General features: G+C 38.4%; 1 protein-coding gene across 1 annotated transcript in view; it reads right to left on the bottom strand.

Annotated features, from left to right (window-relative positions):
• The window catches only part of IPMK (inositol polyphosphate multikinase), a 78,927-nt gene that overhangs the window by 8,236 nt on the left and 45,253 nt on the right, over nt 1-25,438 (bottom strand). The window contains exons 3-4 of the mRNA XM_084634355.1: nt 24,250-24,346; nt 16,495-16,667 (exon numbers count right to left, since the gene is read on the bottom strand). Of these exons, the coding sequence (XP_084490481.1) occupies nt 16,495-16,667; nt 24,250-24,346 (270 nt within the window). The remainder of the gene's footprint in view (nt 1-16,494; nt 16,668-24,249; nt 24,347-25,438) is intronic.

The following is a 25,438-nucleotide window of genomic DNA, read 5'->3' as shown; positions in this document are numbered from 1 at the left end:
TCACAATAGAGTTTGCTCTGGTGTAACTATTTCAGGTTGTTTTTTTTAAATTGCAACCCTAACAGACAATTATACCAGGACAAAACTTGCTGGTCAACCAGATCTTCATACAATTATTTTATTTACAACATTTACACAAAGCCTTGCTTTTTGAAGCAGGGATGTTTAACAATGTGGCAAATAGGGAGTTGCCTCTGGCAGAAACCTCATGCCTGGCACCTATGCCCTGTCCCAAGAAACAATGCTCTCGCATTCTCTCCAAACAGAACTCAGAGATCTAAACAAACTGGCCTTGTCTTCACTGCATGCTAACCTCATGCTCACTCCCCCCGCCCCCGCATTTTCCCCCGAATGCTGCATAGATTCACTCATCCACATTGCTATCAGTGCCACATGGCAAGGCAGCCACCATGTTCTGAACTGAAAGGCTGACGAGGTAGCTGTTATCATGTGTTGGTACAAGGTTAATGCAGTTAATAGGTGCAGCCATGGGCATCCACAATAAATTGAGGTATCATAGTCCTCCAATCCCTTCCTATAATCCCACTGGGTATCCATTCCTATCCACGTTCATATCTCTCTGCTCAGTGTCCATGATCCAACTGATTGCTGTTGCTCCTGGCTTCCCCATCCCATATTTGAAACAGCATTACAATGGCCCCTGATAAGCCTGCACATCAGCATGCAGCCACCTGGCCATATGAGCACACCAGAATCTTGATGCAGCTTTGAGCTGACGTGAGTAAAACTCATCACTTGAACAGTACAAAGAGGAAAATCAAACAAAGATATATCTAAGAAGCTGTGAGAAGAACACGGGATCAAGCAGAGCAGACAGCAGGGCAACAAGAAAAAGGGGCTGACTCAAGGTGAGCAACTGGAAGTCCAGGTATAAGAAAAAGAAATCAGTGGTATCCCTACACCCATCTGCTTTACAAAGAACTGGACCATATTCCAAGCACCTATGTGAGCAGGAAGGCCCATTTCACCACACAATCATCTGTAGAGCTGGGATGGGTGAAGGCTCAGAGACCAGAATCTCTGAATAACAGGACATATTCCTTCATGTATCCCAAGAAGAGCGCAAAGTGGTGGAGGTTTCCCAAACTTAAAAAGCAGGGGAGGACTCAGCATCTCAGGTCAGTAAGATAGAGGCTGCTATCTTTTTTATTATAAATAATTCTATGAAATAATAGAGTGGTTTCTTAGCCTATAATTCTAGCTTTGGCTTCACTTGAGGGAGGATGTAACAATTATACTCGCCTCCCAATTCCCTCTCTCCCCACCGTATTCTCAATTCCCAAGTCACGCTGTTCAATATGGTGTACAAGCAGAAAAAAATCTAACCAGCACTTACAGCTGATGAATGCAATAGCTCATTTAATGAAAATGCTTTAATATAAAAGTTAGGAAGTTTGTGGCCACATCTCAACTAAAATGTAAATTGTCATAACATCCCAAACACCTGCATGGTAAGATACCAAACCAAACTTACCTGCATGGTAAGATGGTAAGATACCAAACCAGTACTGCAGAAGCTGGTTTATTACTGTTCTGATTTTGGTCCATTTTACTCACATACACACACACCTCTGGTCACTCTGTCTGCTCCAGTGCACCAGAAAGAAACCAGATAAACACCAATGATTTATTCATTGATTTGTATTCTTTAATGTATGCATAAACATTAAATCTGAAAACAAGGCAACAACCTCCATGCACCATACAATTCAAATGTGCCATGCAACCTCATTATTCAGCCCGTGTGTTCTCCCCATGTAGCTTAAATATATGCAATCATAAATGACATCCCTTATGGCGTTTGGTATAGCAGATCCTGTAGCACTCATTTGTTGGTTGTCTCTAAATACACCCCAATTCACAATTCTCAGCAACCCTGTCCATTCAAAAGTATTTCCCCTCATGCTCATGTATATTGTGAGGCATACAACATGCTCTAATCACACATATGACAGATATGCAGATGACAGAACGAGTAGTAATGGTCTCAAGTTGCAGTGGGGGAGGTTTAGATTGGATATTAGGAAAAACTTTTTCACTAAGAGGGTGGTGAAACACTGGAATGCGTTACCTAGGGAGGTGGTAGAATCTCCTTCCTTAGAGGTTTTTAAGGTCAGGCTTGACAAAGCCCTGGCTGGGATGATTTAACTGGGAATTGGTCCTGCTTCGAGCAGGGGGTTGGACTAGTGACCTTCTGGGGTCCCTTCCAACCCTGATATTCTATGATTCTATATAGCATTAAATATGCTACAGTCCAAACAAGTCAGTCAGCAGCACCATCATGCCTTTAGAGAGACATGGTGGGCTGGTAGTATCTTTTATTGAACCAATTTTTGTAACCATTTAATGATCTCCTGCATGGGTTCCAGTGTGGTGTGGTAGGTGACAACTAGGGACATGTAGTTTGAAGACCCCCTCGCCCCATATTGAAGTAGATTTCTCTCGGGGTATTTGAGCAGTCCATTTCATGATGACTTATTTCTCTGGTGGAATGTCCTTCTTTGGTGTATGCGACTTTAAGCATCTTAAGATGTGTATCCCAGACTTCTTCTCTGAGTATATTCTGTGGTATCTGAGTGCCTAGCTGTAGTTATCAGATTTCTTTGGTGTGTTTGGCATGCTTACTGGTATATACTTAGCTTCAGCAATGGAACCCTAAAGATGACAGTGGTGTCCAGGAAGTTGATACTAGTGTGGACGTATTCTAGAGAGTTCTCGCCTCTAGTCAGCCAAAGACACATTCAACCACTATTCTGCACTGGCTCAGCATGTCGCTGAAGTGCCTCTTGTACTGCTGGCACACATCAGGATAAAGCTGTAAGCACCAGGGCAGCAACCGATATGCTGTGTAGCCTAAAATCACAGTTGGCACAGACAACCCTTGACGACTGTGCTGGTAGCAAGATGACATGGCAGCTTAACTGTGTTGAAACAGGCCAGAGTTATGGAACATCCTGGCATCATGCACATCCTGTCAGTGCATGCAGTGTAGGTGTCCATCAACATGCCATGTGGTCCACAAGGGCCTGCATAACGATGAAGTAATACCCTTTCCTGTTAATATATTGGCTTGCTTGAAATGGTACATGTATCCCACCAATTGCACCTACCCAGTTTGGGAAGCCCTTCTATTCAAACCCCACCATTATTTGAATGTGGGGCCAGCAAAGCATTAGTTGCCTTGCAAACCTCTATAACTGCTGCACCAACTGTAGATTTCCCAACCCAAAACTGGTCAACAGATCTATATAGCAGTCTGTGGTTGCCAATTTCCCTAGACTGGTGGCAACACACTTTTGAACCTTTACTTGTTCTCTCATGTGATTGCTTGGCAAGGCAAATGCCAGGGCAGGGTCCCTACAAAGCCCCATGAATGTGTCCTCCTGTGAAAGTGCTAGGCCCACTGCTGGTCATCCTATGCATCCTATAATGCAGTCCCTTCAGTGTGTGCTTCTGTTCTTGGCCCAGAAGTGGCAATCTGCATAGGGGTCCTCTACCATTAAAAATTGCATTAGCTCAGTTCACATTGTTCCATTCAGTGGCGGCTATTGTGCTACTTCTAACAGCAAATTAGAAATGTCTTCTCCATTCCAAGACAGATTCTGAAACCCCTGCCAAAGTGCCTGGCAGCCGCCTGTGAAGAGGCACAAAAACCAAACACTGCTTCCATAAAAAGCCTGGGTCCTGGTAATTAGGGAGAGTAGAACCCATACCTTCAGCATGTAACATCGCACCAGTAACATGAACACCCTACTTGACAAAAGGTTAGTGCATTAAACTCTGTCTCCTTAATTAGTCTGAGTGCAATGACCCCTAATGGCAAAGCATTAAAATATTCTGAAGAAATTTTGTTTTAAAGCCATTATGCCTCTTTCAGCCCTTACTCAAGCAAAATGCCAAATGACCTCAGCATTTTGCTTTAATGAGACCCATTATATTTTTCTTTGGGCACCCAATGTCTCTTCTTTACACAGTGTCCCTTCCAAATGAGGGCCCTTTATCATTTTTTGTTTTTTAACAGTTAAATATTCTACAGCACATTAATTGTACACCCATCCACAACATGGTCCATGAAACAGATTACCTCCCAGTGGATCCTATACATCACCTGCAATACATACATATATCCACTGACATTCTGAGAGTCATTCCATCTCTAACTCAGACATTATTCATCCCAGGATGCGTACTTGCTAATAATTTTGTTTATTTTACCATTTTAATGACAAGACTCCAAAATGGACAGCTGAAAAATTAAGGAGAGCTGCTGCTGTTTCACAACCATGGTAAGATGTGTTCTTTGGAAGAAAAAGCATCTAGTTATTGTCACATTCTGGGGTGCAATTCGGACCAATGATGGATTGTGTTACCATTTGTCCTGTAACCCTGGTGCCTCACAATGCTTTGTTATTGTAGCTCGCAATCTGGGCTGCTCACAACCAGCCTACCCTGAATATCTGCGCAGAACTGCAGCCCTAGTCCAGCAACCTGCCACCACCACACCAGCCTCAGACTGGATTCCACCACCCTTGGTTATAATCAGCAAGAGGACCCCAACACACCCCAGTCCTGAACTTCCCCAGGCCTGTGTGCTCTGATATGTCCAGCCCTCTCCTGCAACGTACAGAGGAATAATAAGATCCATTTACTCTTTTAAAGAGACAACACCCACCAGTTTGCCACATTAACTGGAGTTGACATTCACTCTTGTACAAATACAGTACTGTTGGTTCATATTAACAGTAAAACAGGTTTATTAAAAAAAGAAGATAGGATTTAAGTGAGTTCAAGTAAAAGAGAAAGTCAGAAATTATTACCAGCAAATAATAGTGAAAACACGTATCTAAGTCTAAAATTTAATCTATCAAGTTTTGATTCACGACTTTGTTCAAGCTGGCCTCTCTCACCCAGTCTTCCAGCAGGATGGTGACTGGCACTCTCCTCAGTCAGAATCTCTTCCAGAGGCACTGGTGCCTTTGTCTTCTTAGGGGAAAGAGAACTTTGGGTTCTCTGCTCCATTCTTTTATAGTCCAGCAAACCTTTGAAATAGATTCTTCTGAAGGTTACCCCTCAAAGCAACATTTATTCAAGCAGTGAGGAAGACAACATGGAGTCTAATGGTGAAGAAGATGCCATGGTCTCTTTTCCCCATCGCGGCTGTTTTTTCTGGAACGTGAATTGTTCTGTTCCCTGTCATCTCCTCCCCCGGCTGTCTTGATGATCCTGTTTACCACTTATATATACACACTGGGGGTAAACACACATTCCTTTGTTTAGGATAGATGAGTTTAACAACTTTTGTGTAGGCAGGGCTGTCTGGTTTAGAACATGTGCTAAGGACATCATACAAGGGGGGGGGGGGAGTTCATAATTTTACATATATTTCACCATGATATTATTGAACAACAAGTTAATAGTTTTCAAGTGATACCTCACAATGCATATGTTGTACAAATATCATTACAACAGCATGTAGGGTGTGAATACAAGGGTACTTTGGATAACAGTTATGTAGATGGTCTAACTGGAGTTGGGTGCAAACTTTTTATTCCATGATGCCTATGACAGCCTGTTTTTGATACAACCATTTCCATGGGTTTTAAAGGACAAGGGAGTCACCACACAGTTACTGTCCAACACTAGTCAGAAAGTTACCTGGTAACTATTTAGAGTATTGATTTATACAGTATTCCTACAGTTCAAAAGAAAAGAACAGTCAGGTCCAGTGAATGGATATTTTAGCATTTTAATGTACCAGACTGTTACAGTTACTAATATATTTCTCAACCTTCCTGTACACTAATACAAATATGGTGAGGCTACCCAAGTTACAAATGGATTTAGCTGTAATTCCTCCACTATATCTTTTTTAAAAAACTACATTTAAAGAATGTCTAGTCGAAAGAAATATATATAAAATTAGAGTTAGGAATTTTGTTTCCAATATCTAAGGACAGTTAACCATAAAGATGGTACTCAATTCTATTCAAAAACAACTTTTCTGGATTCAATATAAATGACCTACTGGAGCGGTCTAAAAAAGTCTGACATCTCAAATACAACAGTTCCTTTTCTGATAATCAGTGGAGTTGAAACCCAGGATCTGATAGGAATACGCCTTACTCAATCATTACCTTGTGCCAAACAACAGTAATAGTTGCATTGTTACAGCTGTATTCCTCTCTGTAACCAACTCCTTCTCCATACCCAGCACAATTAAAACAACCTGACTTCTTGTTCAACCATGTTTTCTTCCCACTCAGATGTTGTTAACAAGACTCCCTTCCCCAAATGTATTTGCCTCTGGACCAAACTGTTTCAACCCAGGTGTTGCAATCAACAGCACTAGTTCATTTCTGTCAAATATATTAGCCAAGCCAAACTGTGACCTTCTTCATAATGCAAAAAGGGATTAGATAGGAAAGATCTCTATCCACCCTCCTCTTTTCAACTATATTTCACTGACTGCAAGGAGTATGCCCACCTGATTTCCATTCAACATCCCAGGGGAAGGTAAAAATCTAAAGGTCCCTGCCAAAATCCCCTAAAAGAAAATTAGTTTCTTCAAAGTTAGCTGCCATTTTTGCGCTATGCATATAACCAAGAATCACTGTAAGTATCTGATCCCACTAGACCCCAAACAAAGACCATGCATCTGGTTCTTTGTGGACAGATCTGTGAACCAATGAGGAGCCCCAAGTTAATGGGTTTCCACATGGGCAGACCCAGATGCACAACTGGGGCGCAGTACACCAGTCTCTTTTTAAACAGATGTTAGTAATGTGGATTCTACAAGAGAAGGAGGCAAAGAAATTCAGATAATGATTAACTTCCAAAGAAAACCCTCCCCATATGAACTTAACCAGGACTTTGTTCTTGTTTCCAGGCGTGTCAATGTGTTATCTTATTTCTGTTATCTTATTCCTTATGTGTGAGAGATCTTTTTTAAGTAGTTTTAGTTAATGTTACATATTTGATTTAATGTAAATCTCAAATTCAAAAGAAAAGGTGGATCCAATATTCTCCTTTTAAAATGTTTAATATATTAATAAAATGACTGGGTTGAAAATTTGCGACTCCAACTTCAGATATTAAGTTGTAAAACTGATTTGCAGAACTCAAGGCAAATATTACATTATATTAGTTATAGTAATCCAGTATTGATTTTCAGGGCAAGACAGTGAAATGTACAAACTGTTGAAAACCATAATCTATGGTTGATCTCCCCCCATCCTCTACAGACCTTCATCTAAATATTTATCAAATAAAGTACTATTTTGGTTTCATAAATATCTAGATTAAATATTTTTCAGACTTCTTGAACATCTGTCAAAAATTAGTTTTATAAATGTGTAAATTAAGCTTCATTACTGATTCTGAAAACATTTAAAGGATGATCACTTATTATTCAGGAGTGCTTTTACATATAAATATATTTTATAAAATATAAATATATATTTTATTACAATTATACATACAGCTTTTGCTTACATAAAGGTGTCTTTGCTCTTACAGCAAGAATCTTAAATATTAGTAGCCTGCCTGCTCACAAGATTGGAAAAGCCAAGCAGAAAGGAGCGTGTGACATGATGAAACACAGCAAGCAAACAAATATTGAGACATATCTTCTTTTGATGCAAATCAATATAGTTCCATTATACCAGCAGAGGACCTGGGCCCCTAAGGTTTGACAAGCACTTCTTATTTTTTTTATTTGGGCGGGGGAGAGGCCGGGGGGATTAAGTATTTGAAAAACCTCTAGGAACTCTTTTTTATTCTCTCATTCTAATACCCTTAATCTCTAGTAATGGCTGGTACTGTATTGTTATTGACAAGGACTGCAAATTCACTTTGAAAGGTTGACATATGTTTTATTTTTTTTTTGCACTGACACGATTAAGGTACAAAATCTCACTACTGCTGAAAGTCAGAAAGACACAAAGTGTACAGTTTGTTCTCTGGTTTATAAACAGTAGTTCTGGTTTATGTGCACACTGGTTTAAGAGAACAGCTCTGAGTAAGCATACAATTAATTAAGTGAAGACACAGTTTGAATATACAGTTTTAACTCGTAACAAAGAACGCTTCAGTACCAACTTATGGACTCAGAACGGAGTTCTGTGAACTAGTTCAGTGAAAAAGCAGAATATAATTGAGGATTCCTATGAAAAACGTTCCAAATTATGAAATATCTCAAAATGTTTTCTGTATGATCTGTAGTCCAAAACATTATTCCACAGAGTAGCTAAGCTTTCAAGAGCAGTTAAGATATTCATGCTGTACCATAACCTTTCAATAAGGGGGAAGGTGGGGGTGAGGTCTCTTTGCCTCATGCATTATTTTTTATATTATCGTAGCACATAGGAATTCCACTCAATGATCAAAGTCCTGTTGGACAGACAATGACAAAAGTCCCTGACCTAGAGAAACTAGAAGTACATATTTTTAACAGCCAGGACAATTAACCTTTGGGACTTTTAACAGGCAATGTAGTGGATTACCCAACACTCAGAACCTTTAATCAAGAAGAGATGCCTTTCTAAAAAAATCTCTTTTAGTTCAACCACAATTTATTGGACTGATTTTTTGGAATTACTGTATCAAATTCTGTGGCCTACATTCTGCCAGACATCAGACTAGACAAATGATCATAGTGGTCCTTCAGACCTTAAAATCTATGATTTACAATCTAGATGTTAGATAGGAAATTACAGGTGAGCAACACAGACAAATAGGGAGAAGATGGGAGGACAAGGGAACTAACTAAACAGTTTTGCAGAAAATCAAAATCTTGGCTTGTCGCTTGCCATAATCAATCATCTTGGATTTGACTTCCAGTAAGTTTCTCTGAGTTTTAGTCTCAGAAATTTATACTCATGAGTATGTAGGATAATGTGACCTGTTACGGTTTTCACCACATTAGTGTCAAAAGAGTATGAAAAGTGAGTGCAAGATTTTTCAACAGCTCCATTACTAGTCTCCCTTCATTGTCTCACAAATTTTGCTACAGTGTATTAGATACAATGAGGTCTACAATCACCTCTAGAGATAGCTTTCAACAATGAAAGAAATGGTTTCAGTTGAACTCAGTCAAGATAATTAACAACGATATCTGGGTCATGGAAACTTTCCATATGCTGGAAAGAAAAGCCATGAAAATAGCTCTAATGATATGTGCCTGCTTTACTCTGTCTGCTACCTGTATTAACTTCTATTAACAGAGGAGAGATTATACTTGTGAAGATTAATTTACTGCCCTATGTTTTAAAGACAATTTCATTAGCACTAAGGACTACATGTTTTGACTGCAATATTATGGATGAAAATTTAATTCCACTGAAGTCAAGAACTTCAAAGTTATGGATCCTAAAATCAAACACTTCCCCTGTCACAGGGTGACACTAGCTCTTTAAGAGGGAGCAAAGCCAGTGTACCTGGGACAGGTCCGCTAACACCAGCTGAACTTAGAAGGAGGAACCTGGGCTTAGAGTGAGGGAGACCCAGTGACTCGGAGCTAGGAAGCAGGACTGCCAGAGTCCCCTGGGAGGGGAGTCAGTGACAGCCTGAGAAGTAAAGGGGAAAATCCCTTGAGAGTTATAGCCCAGGGTGAGCTGAAGAACTATTTGTTTGTTTTGCTTAAGTTTGGGGCAAATAAACTGCCTAAAGGAGACTGTTGGTGTGTTAATGTGTCTTTGCAAGCTGTATGTGGCCTGCTTTGTTACACCTCCACTCTACCTGCATTTATGCAGTATTTTGTACTGTTGTATATGCTGTTAAAACCTATTTCTTATACCGCATATGTGGGTGGCAGGTTTTGTTTCCTACACCATATTTTACATTTCTAAACTTGGGTTAAATTCTCTTTGATTGAAAAACAACCAACTTTAAAGCAATTTCCTTTTTTAAAAACAAAAAACCCTAATCCCACGCTGAACTACACACAATTTTATCAATGTTCAACATGAGACTATAACTATCTGGAGTACAATCGTTAGATTCACTGAAGTGAATACACATTCAAAATCTATTCTTCACATATCTCAGACATTAACAGGTGTGCACATTTAGTGGAATGCCTGTTCATTGAAATAAAATGCACCTGTGTTTAGTATATTGAAAACACTGCCAGAAATATTCTGATAGAACAATAGGTTTATTTTACATAGCACTTGCTTCCTTTCACAAGCATGTTTTAGGACAAACCTTATTAAAACAGAGCGATTGTCTCATGGACTCTCTCCACCCAGCCTCCAATTCATAACAACCCTGTATCAACTCAAGCAATATCTTAGATGGAAAGATAATAGGTAAATATTTTATGTATTTTTACCTGCCCTAAGTGCTATTGTAAGTGGTTTGTGCTTTTTGAACAACGGTTAATCACAATTTCTACTTTTACTTTTTATTTTATTTGTTCACCCATCTGTTCTCTCTGCTGGAAAAAAGGAGACCTAGTACCTTGAGGGCAGTCTGATCTCTCACAGGCTACCAGCAAGTGAACTGCAGATTATACTTTGGGAACCTGTGCTATATAACATGCTCTAAGGCAGGGGTTCCCAAACTTTTTTCCCCTGAGGCCCAGCTGTGCATTTGCAATAGGCACTGCAGCCCACTATTAACACTTCTTGATGAAAATTATTAATTACATACATATAAACTGTAAATAAATGTATATGTTTCCTTTTCATTTTAATGTAAACAATTGTAATGATAGAAATCCCTAGCAATACAGAACAGACCCGTTTACGCGCACATGTCAGAAGTCAGGCCATCACGACCACGTGTTAACAGATCCCGGGGTTAAGAGGGCCATGCTGAAAAAAGTGTCTATGATTCACTTAGAAAAAAAACGCCGTTATTTTCTGCTCTTTCTGGCTCGCATTTTTTTCTTTCTTTCTTTCTTATGAAGTCTGTCACTCGCCACAAATGAATGATTTTGATATTTTCCGCATTTTGCTCCTCCATAAATCTTACAGTAGTTTCTCCAGCACTAAGGCCTTCTGTAAGCGAAATTTTGACTTTTTCAACGACATCCTCACCATCACTTTTGCAGTCCGACATAGCCTTGCAGACCGTTAATATTTGTTCCTTGGACAGAAATTCTGAAGCTGGGCAATCTTCATCCATCTCCAGCCACTCTGTAATGATTTCTGGCGATGTATCCAAACTAAAATCTTTTATCATTTGAAAGAGAAGTTTACCTTTATCGTGCGTTTGTAGGATGTCTTCTTTCGAAAATCCTTCAAAGTCTGGCCACTGCTGGAGTTTTCTGAATCTGAGCAGTCTCTGGCAGAGAAGGCATCACCGAGAGCCAGCAGTTTTCAATGGATTTTTGTTTTACTCCGTCCCAAGCTTTTTTAACTAAATAAATAATTTCCTTCATGTTTAACTGTTTCAGGAATTTGGAAATGCCTGAAGACGTGCATGACACAATTGCCGAAATCAGCTCCCGTCGATAATTGTTTTTAAAATTCTGAATAATGTCCTGGTCTAAAGGTTGAATTTTTGATGTGGTGTTGAATGGTAGTTATAGCACTAGAATTTTTCGATTGCTTGATACCAGTGGTTCGGCTGAAGGATGGGCTGAACAATTGTCAAGTAGCAAAAGTGCTTTGGCTTAGAGTTTCTTTGACAGCAGATGCTTACGAACAGCTGGAATAAATCTGTTGTGGAACCAGTCATCGAAAATGTGTCTCGTCATCCAAGCATTTTTGCGGTTAACGTATATTACTGGCAGTTTGGCTCTACTGAGGTGATTAAACCCCTTGTTGGCTCGCAATGATTCATCCCCCCTTAAATATCCAAATTTTGTTGCTTGGGCTTGAAGAATTGGCCCACTTGGCGGCATTCCTTTCAGCCTTTCCTGAGCAAACCAAGTGCACATGGCTTTGTCTATTGTGGGTTTTGCTGAATACCGCACACGTTTTCGCTTACGCCCCGCAGCAGAATCGATATTTTGTACAAAGCCATTCAGTTTAGATTCAGTTTTTAGCCGTCCTCGGAAAGTAGATTCAGCAATGCCAATATCTTTTGAAACTTTGGCCTGGGTTTCTCCGCTATTTACACAATCTATTGCAGCTATCTTTTCTTCTACAGTGTAGGAACACTACGCTTGCCCTCTGCCATTGTATTCGGCCTACAGTTAAAATTTTCTAATGTAGTGTATTTATTACTATATAACTGCTATATATTATATATCTCTCTAGCGTGACAATGACTAAGCGTGCGTGATATGGCTTTACCAATATCGGTAAAGACATACAACAACAACAAAAATCTACATCCACACTTCCTGTCGATTTCTATGTCAGTGAGTTAGTGAGCAAATCTGTAGCATAGCAAGTTCCTGTACTGCATGTTGATGAGTCTCATGTGTTAAATAGGTAGCACTGGGAGGCATGGCGCTACCGCGCGTTAAGCGGATTCACGCGTAAACAGGTCTGTACTGTATGCTCTAAAAGAAAAGCTTCAAGATCTTTGAAACCAAACAGTTTTAGTAAAACTACAGTTGGGAAAAAAAAATTTTGATAGCAAAACATCGTGTTCACACAGGGAAAAAACAAACACTGTATAAATGTATAAAACTGAATAAGCAACACAACGTTAACAAAATTGTTTAAAAATACATGGTGTTATTTTTTTATTTTAAAACAAAATAGTTGTCCAACTTTGAACACTATATTGTGTTTCAATTTTTTTTAGTGTAAAATCTGAATTTCTGTGCTGTGGAAGTAAAGACCCAACTCTACTCTCTACTAATAAAAAAGAATAAAATATTGTAACTAAAAATACAAAGTAAGTTAACACAACACAGTGAGGCAATGGGTACTCATCCGATCCACTAAAGGAGAATCGGAACTTCAAGTATTTGTACTCCTTTTCTTACCACTTCATTCATTCATTCAGCTGGCTCATTTCATGCAGCTGTAGATGGTCCAGGACTTTCGTTATCTTCTCCAACAGTGCACTCTTCTCATTTTAAAAAATTAGTAAATCCATGTCAGACTGAAATACTGTTTGCCATTTTGTAGTTTAGGGTAAAAAGCATTAGAGATGTGGGAATTATCTTCAAAACAATTGTTATACACCCAGGAATTTTAGCATTAAGGTTAAACTTTAATGAAGCACGAACAAGTTAAAGGTATGAAAAGATTCAGTTACGATACTTAAGCAACTTGAAAGCCTTCAAAAGCCCTTCAGTTTTTCATGCTTGCTGGTGAAGGACTTTGGACCCTTTGGCTTTTGATGCTGCTTAAGCAGACAGCTCTGGGCAGATGGTACAGGGCTGCTTTGAGTCCAGTCCTCAACATGAAACCCACCTTGCAAAGCACAGCCTCTCCTTGCTCTCCCTTGACAGAGGGACCTGAAGAGAGATACACAGGCTCAAGAGAACAAAGCAGCTACTATCTCCATTGCCTTCCGCAGCGAGCCCTGCACAAGCTCCCCATACAAGAGGTCTCAGGTTTAAGGCAGGTCCTCAAGCTCTCTTGCTCTCTCTCTCTAGACTTCTTGGTGGAACCCTGATACCTGTAGCCAAGAAGCAGTGTAGGCCTCCATCCCGGATGAAGCAGCTCTTGCCACCATCTCACCAATATCAAAAGTCACTTTTACCTGCTGCCAGGTCAGGTCTACATCTTCATGGACTAACTATGTAAGCTTCTGGTGTTTCATGTGGGTAAGAAAATCAGCCCTTTTCAAATTAACCCCAGCACATTGTCTCAGAATTCTGAGGCACAATACTAGGAATGCAGATGGTCTTTGTTCTAACCATGGCTCCTGGGAGGACACTTTGTGCACAAATTAAATGCATTCACTTCTGAACTTGTGATTAAATTCAACTAAACGTTAAGCCAAAAAATGAAAAAAAAAAAATCTACATTTGCTGCCCCCATTCAATTAAATACCTATATTATATATAAATAAATAAAACCCCATTGTCTATTTACATACTGTGCCTTTATTAAGATGCCAGAAAAAACATTTATCTTAATTTTCATTTTTACATTCTATACCAGCGCAGTATTAGCTGAGGCAGCAGAAATCTCAGACCAAATATTTTTCCCCAACAGATCTCAGAAAAACTATTCCAAAGATCTCTCTCTTAAAACAGTAATGGGACATCACTCAACAAGATAAAGTAGAACCTCACTAATTAGCAAGTACCAGAGTGTAAAGAAAAACAATGAGAAAACAAAACGAAGGACACATGAGTAACACTCTTTATCTACTATAAATACAGACAGAAAATGCCTACCAAATTGAAGTGTGTAGGAAATTCATAACAAAATTAAGTCTTTCTGAAAAGGATAATCTTGTTAACAGGCTTCTACAAAACATGTTAATCCATGTACAAAGTTACTGTTTACAGAAGATTAGAGATGATCTAAGTAGTCCATGAGATAGTTCTTCAAATGAAAAGGAGCTCCCTATTGCCCTCTAGGCCATAAAGCTTAATTTTTAATGCACTCAAACATCACGATCTGGTTTATAGATTTGAGAGCAAAATCTTTATGTGCTTAATGATCCGGCATAAGCAGCTTAACACTTCAGTATAAAGGGAAGTTATGCAAGATTGTTACAAATACATTTTCCAGGGTTAGTAATAATACAAGTAAAAAGTCTTGTTTTAGACCTGGAGTAAGACGGACAAGGACAAGAAAAAAGATGCAATAGTTCAGCTCAGATGTTCTAAAGGTCTGTAATCTTCTCTGCCTGCCCCTTTCAGGTCTCATATGTGCATTACCTGGAATGTCTATTTAGATACAAGCGTACAAATGCTTGAGAAGGTGACATTTGAAAAGTGTGCTTCTGAGGGAGAACACACTCAGTGCAACGCTCAAGAAACTAGTCAAATTTTTTGTATTTGCATTTTACCTGTTCTCCTTTAGACACGTTGTTTCCCTCAGCCTATTAAAGCATAAGCATATGCACACACAAGAAACTAACTAAATCAAGATTTCAGATTAGGAGACTGTATAGCTCATGACTAGGTTATCCAAGAACAAGTCTCAAAGTGCTTCTCGGTCCCCAACATAATTAACGAGGAAGCTGCAGCATGGTCTATGTTTTTTTTTTCCCCCCCGGGAGTAATTCTTTGATTTTACACCAAGTGTCAGTTCACTGAAACGTAAAATCCTGTCCGACTCAAGCGAAATCTAGATCAACACCAAAAGATGACCACGCAGAAAGACTGAAGCATCTAGCTGTTCAAAATGACCCCATACTGGCAAAAACAAGCAAAAATATTCATAAGCAAAATCCCTGTCAATTATTTTACTTTATGAAACTCTGTCACCGCTCAATAATTAGTGCAAAAGTGGTTGGAAAGTGCGTTAGCAATATAAAGAAATATTATTTCTAGAAACAGAAAAAAAAAGACATCATGGAAGAGGTGGGGAAAAGAAATTTTGTATTTGAAACAATCATGAAGATTATGCTGGACAGGCTGAATGCAAGAAAAAGTCAATCATGATGTTGTTGAGCACTGCCTTTACTGGAGAAATGAACATGTGTCTCTTCGCATTATGTTGGTCAATATCTTCATGAACTGAAGTCCAATGATGCCAAAAAACCTTAACTTTGTGCACTGTTAGTTGTAAACACTGAAGTCAGAAAGTAGCATAACTATAAACAAAAAACTTTAAAAAAAAAAAACAGAATAGGACTGTAAATGTATGTGTGCCTCTGTCTCCACATACCACAAATTTCTTTGAAACTTCAACATCAAATTTCTTTTAATCTCAAAAAATATATATATAACATCTATTTCTATTTAATATCTTAGGCTCTGATCCTTGCAAACGTTTAGGTATGTGCTTAACTGTACACGAGTAGACCCCATCCCAACATTAATTGGACTACTCACATAAGCAGAGTTAAGCAAATGTAGGTATTTGCAGGACTGGAGCCCTTGTCTTGAAAGCAAAGCCAAAAGCTGCCTTAATATGTATACTGCTGACAAGATGTCCCATAACATCATTCTATTTGTAAATATTTTTACTATACCAAATAATACAAACACATTAAAATGTGGGCTTATTATTATACAAAGTAACTAATATATTCTTTATAATTTTTTTTAAAAAAGGAAAATTTGCTTTGATAATCCCCTACATTTATATGATGACAAGTGAAAATAAATCTTTGGGGCAAAACTAAATTCAGTTTTAAAAAGACCCAATTTCTAACTTGACACATTTCTGTATTATATGTATTTATATGTTCAATTTATGGTTAGAATCTTGGAAGGGACGTTGCACAGTTAAACACTTTTTTTTAAAGCATGAGCTGTGTTTTTAAATATATTTTACGTGACATATCAATATTTGTGAATTTACTCACATAACATTTTAATGACGTAGGAGGGACAGAAGTGTGTTATTTACTAGAAAACTATTGATTAAATCTTGTTAACTCTTGGCAATAGACCAGGGCATAAACTGAATTTGAATACAACAAAAGATTAGGTCTTACCCTCATGCCTAGCACCAAGAACCCAATTTCTTCCATTAGTGGGTACTTGCTGACCTGTTGTTGAATCTTCTCAGCTGAAGCATATGGATCATAACTTTTCTGGCCTATTTTCACATCCATTATACACGGCTTATCAAACTTACGGGTCACATCTTCCAGTTTTAGGTATAGATCTGTTAAAAAGACAACTCGGTTAACAATAGGATAACACAAAGCTCTTTATTATAGAAGTTATGCCTGAATCAGTGTGGGAAAAAAACAAAGCACACTTTAGATGTTAAGTTTAGGTGTTAGAATAGGAAGGACAAATCTGTACCAGTGAATATAAAACAAAACAAAAAACAAAAACCACTAGCATGATACACTACAAATTCTGTTGCAATTAAGTTGCAAAAGATAGCCACAAATCTTCCTGCCTCAGGAAAACATACTAATTACAACAGTCTATCCGGTACTGAATCAGATTCCAATTTATTGCTGAAAAGGAATTCAGGAGTTTGATTCACAGTAAGTCTTTAATAAAAATTTAAAATAAGTACCAATGATCAAATTAAGTATTATTTTTAAACATGAGACAAGTGGAATTAAAATCAATGGAAACTGTGGTTTTAAGAGGAAAAGGCATAGCTCATATCCTTACCATAGCACGGTAAAAATTGTCCACCCACTTCTCTCATCAGTTTGACCATTCTAGTTCAAGACATCTGTACTTAGCAACAAAGCATTTTGGCCCAGTGTGTGCAATAAAATCTTTAACTGAAACAGAACAGAAACTTCCAAACTGTTTACAACTGCATAAATCTTTTGGACAGAAACACATTCAAGATGTTATATCAAGTCTGTACGTCTATCCAACCAGAAATGCTCTCTGTGGGCATTTTCAGACATGCTTATGTGTGATCCTATCTTCACTTTTCACATGGATCAGATACAATATTGCAGGTTAGAAAGCCTTTAGGGTCAGCTTGAGTATGGAGCAGTGTGTTTGCTATGTCACCCCAGGAGTGTGGAGAAGGAAATGCAACTCAAACCTAATTGCCTTCTATGACGAGATAACTGGCTCTGTGGATGAGGGGAAAGCAGTGGACGTGTTATTCCTTGACTTTAGCAAAGCTTTTGATACCATCTCCCACAGTATTCTTGCTAGCAAGTTAAAGAAGTATGGGCTGGATGAATGGACTGTAAGGTGGATAGAAAGCTGGCTAGATCATCGGGCTCAACAGGTAGTGAACAATGGCTCCATGTCTAGTTGGCAGCCGGCATCATGAGGAGTGCCCCAAGGGTCGGTCCTGGGGCTGGTTTTGTTCAATATCTTCATTAATGGTCTGGAGAATGGAGCGGATTGCACCCTCAGCAAGTTTGCAGATGATACTACACTGGGAGAAGTGGTAGATACGCTGGAGGGTAGGGATAGGATACAGACGGACCTAGACAAATTACAGGATTGGACAATAAGAAATCATCTGAGGTGGTTCAACAAGGACAAGTGCAGAGTCCTGCACTTAGGATGGAAGAATCCCATGCACTGCTACAGACTAGGGACCGAGTGGCTAGGCAGAAGTTTTGTAGAAAAGGACCTATTAGCAGTTGCACTCTTTTTGTATAACTTTATTAGGTGTTGCTTATGCTCCCTGTGGATAACTTGTTTTCCATTAACAATTATGAATTATTCAGCATATCTACTGCTGAAACTAAAATACTTTAGGGTCACATTTAGCCCCCTATGGATAAATGCAAGCATATTCTTTTCTCCCAGAGGTCATCAGATTTGTATGCTCTCTCATATGCTGGACACTAATCCCCTATTTAGCCAATTTTAAACTTATAAGCCATACATGACCATGAGGGGAAAAAAATTTCCCACCTTAAGAGACCATCATTTCATTCATTTTACATGACCCCTTTCCAAGCAGCCATGCCAAAACGCATAAGAGTTTCAAAAATACAAGGGTTTGATTAAAGATTTCCTTTTCAAAAAGAAGAATTTTGTAAGCCCTAATAATTCTTCTGCATCAAGTTCAAATTTCTCACCATCTCCTTCAAGATCCTACACAACTTTGTGCCATCTACATTTCTGCTCTCATTTAGCCTCTTGCCATTTTACTCTCATTCCTCCCTTTTTCTTGATCTTTCTCCTCTTTTCCACACCAGTCCAAACAACCTTCTCGTCTTCCTTCAACTCTCATCTTGAAACACACTTATACAGCAAAGTCTTTCAATAATATCATCTTCTAGACATCTCCACTACTTTGAGCATATGCTTTCATCTGTGTATCACAGCAGAGACCTCTCCGGTAGCAACTGTTGGAACTGAAGCAGGGACTACATGTTGTGTAGGGACAGGTTTGAGCCCCACTATCTGCACTCAGTGAATTAAAGGAGAAACGTCCTGTTACAGTTCCAGGATTAACTTTACCTTTGGCCTCTCTTTCACTTCCTCTGTGGGGCACTTCCATCAAGTGACAGGCCTATACCAGCACTTCTCTCGGGGTGGAATCCTGAAATTCACCCCACTTTTGACTGGATCAGCAAGTTACAGCATCCTCCCATGTACCAATCTTATTACCTCAACAGGTACAAATGAGAAGCCTGCTTTAGGCTTCTCTCCAGGAACTGTGAACCAGCTGGTAAGCACAGTGACAGGAAACAGCTTGTTCAAAACCTAGTATGATTTATTTATCCATAGGAACATCACAGGCAGAGATAAGAGGGTTAAAATAACAATAGCCCAAATGCATATTGTCTTCTCTAAACCAAGTCTTTCCTTGCCAGCTATTAAGTAAGTCCCACTTGACGCAGATACACACAGCAACTAGGGCTGAACAAGACAGGCGGCACCCATGCAACTTCTGCCTCTATGACAGTAGGAATCTCTCTCCAGTCACAGGCTCTCTTTTACCCATTTCAAAGTTCCTTTATTAAGAAGTTCCCACACAAAGTGCTCCTGAGGTTTTGAGCAGGGCTCCTGTACAAGGACAAACTGGTTTATGCGTTTCTCCAGAGGAGAAATCCTCCAATCACCTCCATATGAGAAGCAGGCAACTGCATTACAGTCATTGCCAGGGTCCTGGATACCTGAGGAGAGCTCCAGCTGGAATTAACCCTTAGTGTTCCAGAGAGCTAACCACACAACAACCAGCAAGCCCCCACCCCCCCACACACACACGTCTGTATTTACCTCACATTCACAAAATTAACAGATAATTCCAATGTTCTTCACACATCCATTTCTAACAACCATGGCCTTCTGTAAACTATTCACAAATCTCACACTTAACACTTCTCCCTCCTAAAAGTTTTGCTTTTTTCAAATATAACCTATTTGACAATTGCATTACTTTGTATTGAGTGTTTAATTGGGCCCAGAGAAATATGAAAATATATAAAAACCCCAAAGCATAAAGTAAGCTATAGAAAAGCTACAGAAAACTTCCACAGTTGAAATCAGTTAAGAGTAAAGAGAAGATGAAAGTCTTGATTTGATAAGTTATAGACACAATGAAAACAGAGCTATTGTCAGGAAAATGGGAACCAGTAATAATACCTAATTCTTAACTTCCTGATCAGAAGTCTCTTTCCTCCAGATCTTTCAGTTACATGAACAGTACTTATAAGTACTGGGGAATAGGTCTTATTTAGTATTCTATATTTTCATACCATGGTATAACTGTGAGTAGAACACTTTATCTCCAAAGTACATGTGTATCAATTTGAAACTTACTTAACCTTGAGACCTATAAAGGGGACTTAAAATATTGTCAGGATAATAATGAACGCTTTTTGAAGTGCAGTTGTGCTCAAGAAAATGTATCAAAAGTGCATTCTCACTCAAGAGATCTGATCTCTTTGTGCATAGACTTTCATAAACCTGATTCACTGATAGCTTTTATTACTTTTAATTTCTATTAGCACTACAAAATCAGCCCTGCTAGAGGAGAGCAAGCTGGTTAAATTCTAGCTTATTCATTAAGAGGAATTGTTAACTACATTCCAACTGCTGAACTTTTACTACTAGCAAAAGTTGCTGCTAACTAAAATGTAGACAAGCTGCATTATTTCTCAAATAATCTAAAGACAATGGGGCACAGCACCAGAACATGAAAGAAAATAAAAAGTGGCTTAAAACTTTGAAAGTGACACAAACATTCAGGAAAAAATGCATTTAATAGTTGTTTGTCTAATGAGGAGGAAAAAAACCCAGAAACTGTTTTAGAAAGCTGTGCAGAGTCTTTCCATTAACTTCAGTCAGCTTTGGACAAAGCTCTTACTGACTTCCAGAACAGACTCAAGCAACCGTGTCATTAGGATTAAGCTCACAAGATGCCAGTTTAAACACACAGCAGTTCATCTGACTTAGTGTCTTACGTTTTTATGTTTATCCAGGCACTCTATAACCTGTTTATTGTCCTTGATTTCTTTTCGTGTTTATTCAGTAATATACATGACTTGTTGATTGCAACAAACCAAGTACTTTTTTTCTTTTATTAATACCACGTTCACAAAAGGGGGGCTTCTGAAAGACATTAGCTCTGTGTCTCCAATCTCACTAATTTGGCCCTGGTCATTTCTATACTCCCCCTTGCATGCTGAATTGTTCTTGAAGCCTGTATCCTTACTACTTGGTAGCTCAGACTTTCCAGATTTAGCTCATGTTGCTCTTGTCCAGCAGAACTCTCCTATTGCCAAAAATCAGGCTTTTTATGCTTTTACTGGTACTGCAATCCAAGCTTAAATCCTCTCTCCATGTTATACTCTCACAAAATTTGATGCTCATCTGTTTATATGTGTTTTCTTTCTGAAATGTTTAATTTTTATCTGTATCCTCTTCAATACCTTAATATGTCAGACCTTACAATATATCTACTCATATGGTCCCCATAACCATAGCATTTGAGCACCTCACAACCTTCAGTGTACATGAATATCATCATATCTCACAGCACATCACAGCATATCTCTTTCTCCTTGGGGAAACGAGGAAGCAAGGCATAGAGACAAAGTGACTTCCCCAAGGTCATATAGCAAGTCTGTACCAGAGCAGAGAACTAAACCTAGGTCTCAAGGCCCACATTAGTGCCCTAGCCACTGGATCATCCTTCCTGTCCTACTTAAAAAAAAAAAAAAAAAAAAAAAAAAGCTATGCATATTTTTGAATAGTTTAGAAAGCAAATTTTCAAAACTACAAAGCAAACCATAGCATGTATTGCGTATTTAAAACACAAATTTTCTAAAAAATGTTGTGTAAATCAGTTACTCCCAAATGTTTCTTCAAATTATACATACAGACGTACACAAAAAGAGAATATATATTAAAAATATCTATAGCTCAAATCTATATCTAAACAAATATCAAAAGAAAACATGAAGGGACTTTGATACCTTAAATCAAAAACCCATGTGGAGAAGGGGATTTCTAAATGTTTAGACTTGCATAATTTTTGTACATGTGCACTGATATTATGAAGGATACATTTCTATAATAAAAGTTAATTCCTTTAGATATTTTTAAGAGGTATACAAACTGAATACATTGTTTTCAGCTGGTGCTTTTAGCAAGATTCGCCCACAGATGCATTAGTATGAACTTACTTCTTCCAGCAACGACTGAATGCGTAAGCAGTGGAAAAATTAGTTGAGGCATCTGATTTGTTTTTCATAACTTACAAAGACATATTTTGAAATAAATGAATGAAGCAGGAGGGAACCTAAGTTGCTATCAGCAACAAAGGAGGAAAATTTTGAAGATAATTCATATTGATCTGCCCTGTTCTTAGTCCAGGTGATGAAAATCAGATCCCAAACGGAAAATGCACTGAATAGTAATAAAGTACTGAAACGTAAACAAGAGAAACAGCCAGAGAGCAATGGCCAGATCCCTAAAACTTTCAGCAGACAATTTAAAATGGATATTTTGGCTTATGCATCCCTTTAGAATCATGTTTTTGTATATTACTAATAATCTTCAATTACCCACACTCCATGAAATCTAAGTTCAAATCAAATTTGTCTTGCTTCAATTTTACAGCAATTTATTGGGGGTGGGGATTGAGATAAGACAACTTGTCCATATCCTATAACTCTATGGCTCACACACACCAGCTTGTTGACTCATGTTAAATCATGATTGGGAAGGCCTAAACAGACTTTCCCTTCAATCTTTGACGGAACATTATATTTAAATAGAGTAGAATACCTGCTCCACCAGTATGGAAATATATGAATGTTAATAAGTGTGTTTATGAACATCAGTCAATGTTTTCTAGTTTTATTTTGTTCTAATTGGTAATAGATTTTATCTAATCTAGTTGGCATCTTCTCCCATTTCACCCAAATATTAATGATCTAGCCTTAGACTTCTCATTTCCACCCTTTCCCTGTGAAATAAGTTACCCCATCCTCCCTCTTGGCTATCAACTGTGCCTGCTTAATTCATGGCCCTCACAATAACGTTTGTCTGTCCCTCCCAGGTATTGTCAACAATCTCAATTCTTAACAGTCCTTCTCTTTCCCACTGCAAGTCTATCATTCCCAGCAGTGTGTCTTGATCAATCTTCTCTCCTACCCACCACTCCTTTTCCAATAGAACATTCCTAGAGGTAGTGATGATGGTAGTACAGTTTATAAATTCTGGTTGATATCATCTAGTTGTTCTTCTGAAAATTTCTTCATTTTTGAATATCTCTATGTGTATATGGATTCCACCTGGGGCTGACAGGGCTCTCTCACATTTCTGCCAGAGTAGGAACGATAGCCAGTTGTTAGACCTTTACTGTCAGCTATTCAGGTAGAAACACCCGAGGACAATGGGCTAGCTCAAGCCTAGGAAAACCTGCATTCTCCAGTCCCTCAACAAAGGGGCTCATGTTTAGAGAGTGGAAAGTTATTGGCAGCAGGAAAAGAGAACCAGGTGTTCATAGCAAGACACAAACTTGAGGGACTCATAGGAGCATTTCAGCAGAAGTGAGGAAAAGAGATGGACATGCTGAAGAAGGGGAGCAGGGAGCTCCATGACTCAGGAGACAAGCCATGTGCTGCAGCAGAAGGACCCTGGACAGCTGCAGAAGGGCTGACTCCATACCAAAGAATGAAGGATAAAAAGGATAGGTACTGTAACAAAGCTCTTTGAAATACTGCCAAAAACAAAAGCAAGAAGGCATTAATGTGAACCAAGGAGGTACCAGGCACTAAAGGAATTATAGTAGAATTACTTTACACAGAATAATTCATAATTGTTAATGGAAAGCAAGTTATCCACAGGGAGCATAAGCAACACCTAATAAAGTTATACAAAAAGAGTGCAACTGCTAATTAAAAGGTGGTCAAAGATTTAGATGGGCTTTATAGTGTCCTGTTCCAGAGGTTCTATCTATGCATGTGGACAATAGATAAGAAAGTGGGCACACTAGTTCATTTCTTAAATATAAAGCAGAAATTTGTATCTTTGTTTCCACTTACGCACCAGAAAGATCAGAGAAAAAAGTGCAACATATTTACAGTGTTATACAAATAAAGTTCTAAGGTGTCAGATCTTGGTCTCACTCAGACTCAGGAATATCTGTAGGACAAAATATTTTTCCTACATTAAAAGTTCTTCTTAAACAGGGTACCTATTTAAATGACTGTTATACTGTATGCAATGTTATAGGGAATACGATTATGCTATAAAATAGTTACAAAGGTTGGTATTGCCAAACTAATTTCCCAGAAAATTTTCCATCCAGTTTGGACAGCTAGCATAAAATTAAAAAACAATACCGTTAGGTGCAGTAGGTGGTGACCAGCTGCCAAAATATTTTGGCAAATATTTCTGCAGCTCTAGAAGAACACTGTCACAACAGTCAGCAGCATAAACCTGAAACACAAGAGGGGAAATATAACATTAAATTATGCATTTTATATTTTCAAGAACCAACTACTACCTATAATAGCCTGTATTCTAGAACATTTACAACCACTTTATCGTTTCTTGTAGGTTTTTACATGTAAAGTATATATGAGAAATTCAAGATGTGTAATCTTCCAACATGCAGAACATACATTGATTTTTACTACCCATGGCATACTGTATTAGCTAACTTGAACAACAAAAAAAATAGTTAATCTTTTCTCATCAAACTTTAAGTTGTAATTGTTGGTATTAAAAAGCCAGTATAGTACAGACTGAGTTCATTCTTCTATCCGAAATCCTGGATTTTGAAGGATTACTATACATTTTAGCCATTTTAAATTGTATCAAGCTTAGAATACAGATTCACTTCTGATTTTTCCCCCCACTTCCTCCTCCCCCCCCCCCAAAAAAAAACCTCTCAGTACATCCTTTGAATAATTACACAGGCATAACACGTTATTCAGATGCATGTGTTTTCCTCCGCTTTTGTTTTTTTCTAGAATTTGGCAAGAAATGGTTGGAAAAAATTGTTTGGGAATAGTAGCTGCTCTTTATTACATTTCTGCAGTATTAATTTCTCATTCACATAAACTGGAATTTTTAAAAATTCACATAAACTGTCCAGTGTGGAATAGAATTTTTTGTCAGAGAACATAGCTGCCAGCAACACAGCAGATAACTTAGAGCAGTTTTACTAGCATAAGTTTAAGACACCCCCCCCCCCAAAAAAAGCATGTCCACACTGATAAAAGATACAGACCACTGTTAAACACCAAGTCTAAACACTTGTAGACAGCAAGGCCCCAAAGCCATTGCAGATGTGGGTCAGTTCCTATCTACGCTGTAGCAACTGTGCTGGAAGACCTCAGACACAGTGTAGTAGTTACCTACAAATACTAACACATTTTCATTCTGCAACAGACCAAACTGCAATGTTTTAACTGCATTTCCAAACTGTTTACAAAGCTTCTTAAATGCAACTCTCAAACAAACAGAGCCCATTTATGTTGCAAAACTAACCCATATAGCCATGGAAGGAGATTTCCTTCTTATAAT

The sequence above is a fragment of the Lepidochelys olivacea genome (assembly GCF_965140295.1).
Source record: "Lepidochelys olivacea isolate rLepOli2 genome assembly, chromosome: 7".
NCBI classification, from domain to species: domain Eukaryota; kingdom Metazoa; phylum Chordata; order Testudines; family Cheloniidae; genus Lepidochelys; species Lepidochelys olivacea.
Note: the sequence above shows the minus strand (reverse complement) of the source record. Positions and strands in the feature narration are given on the sequence as shown.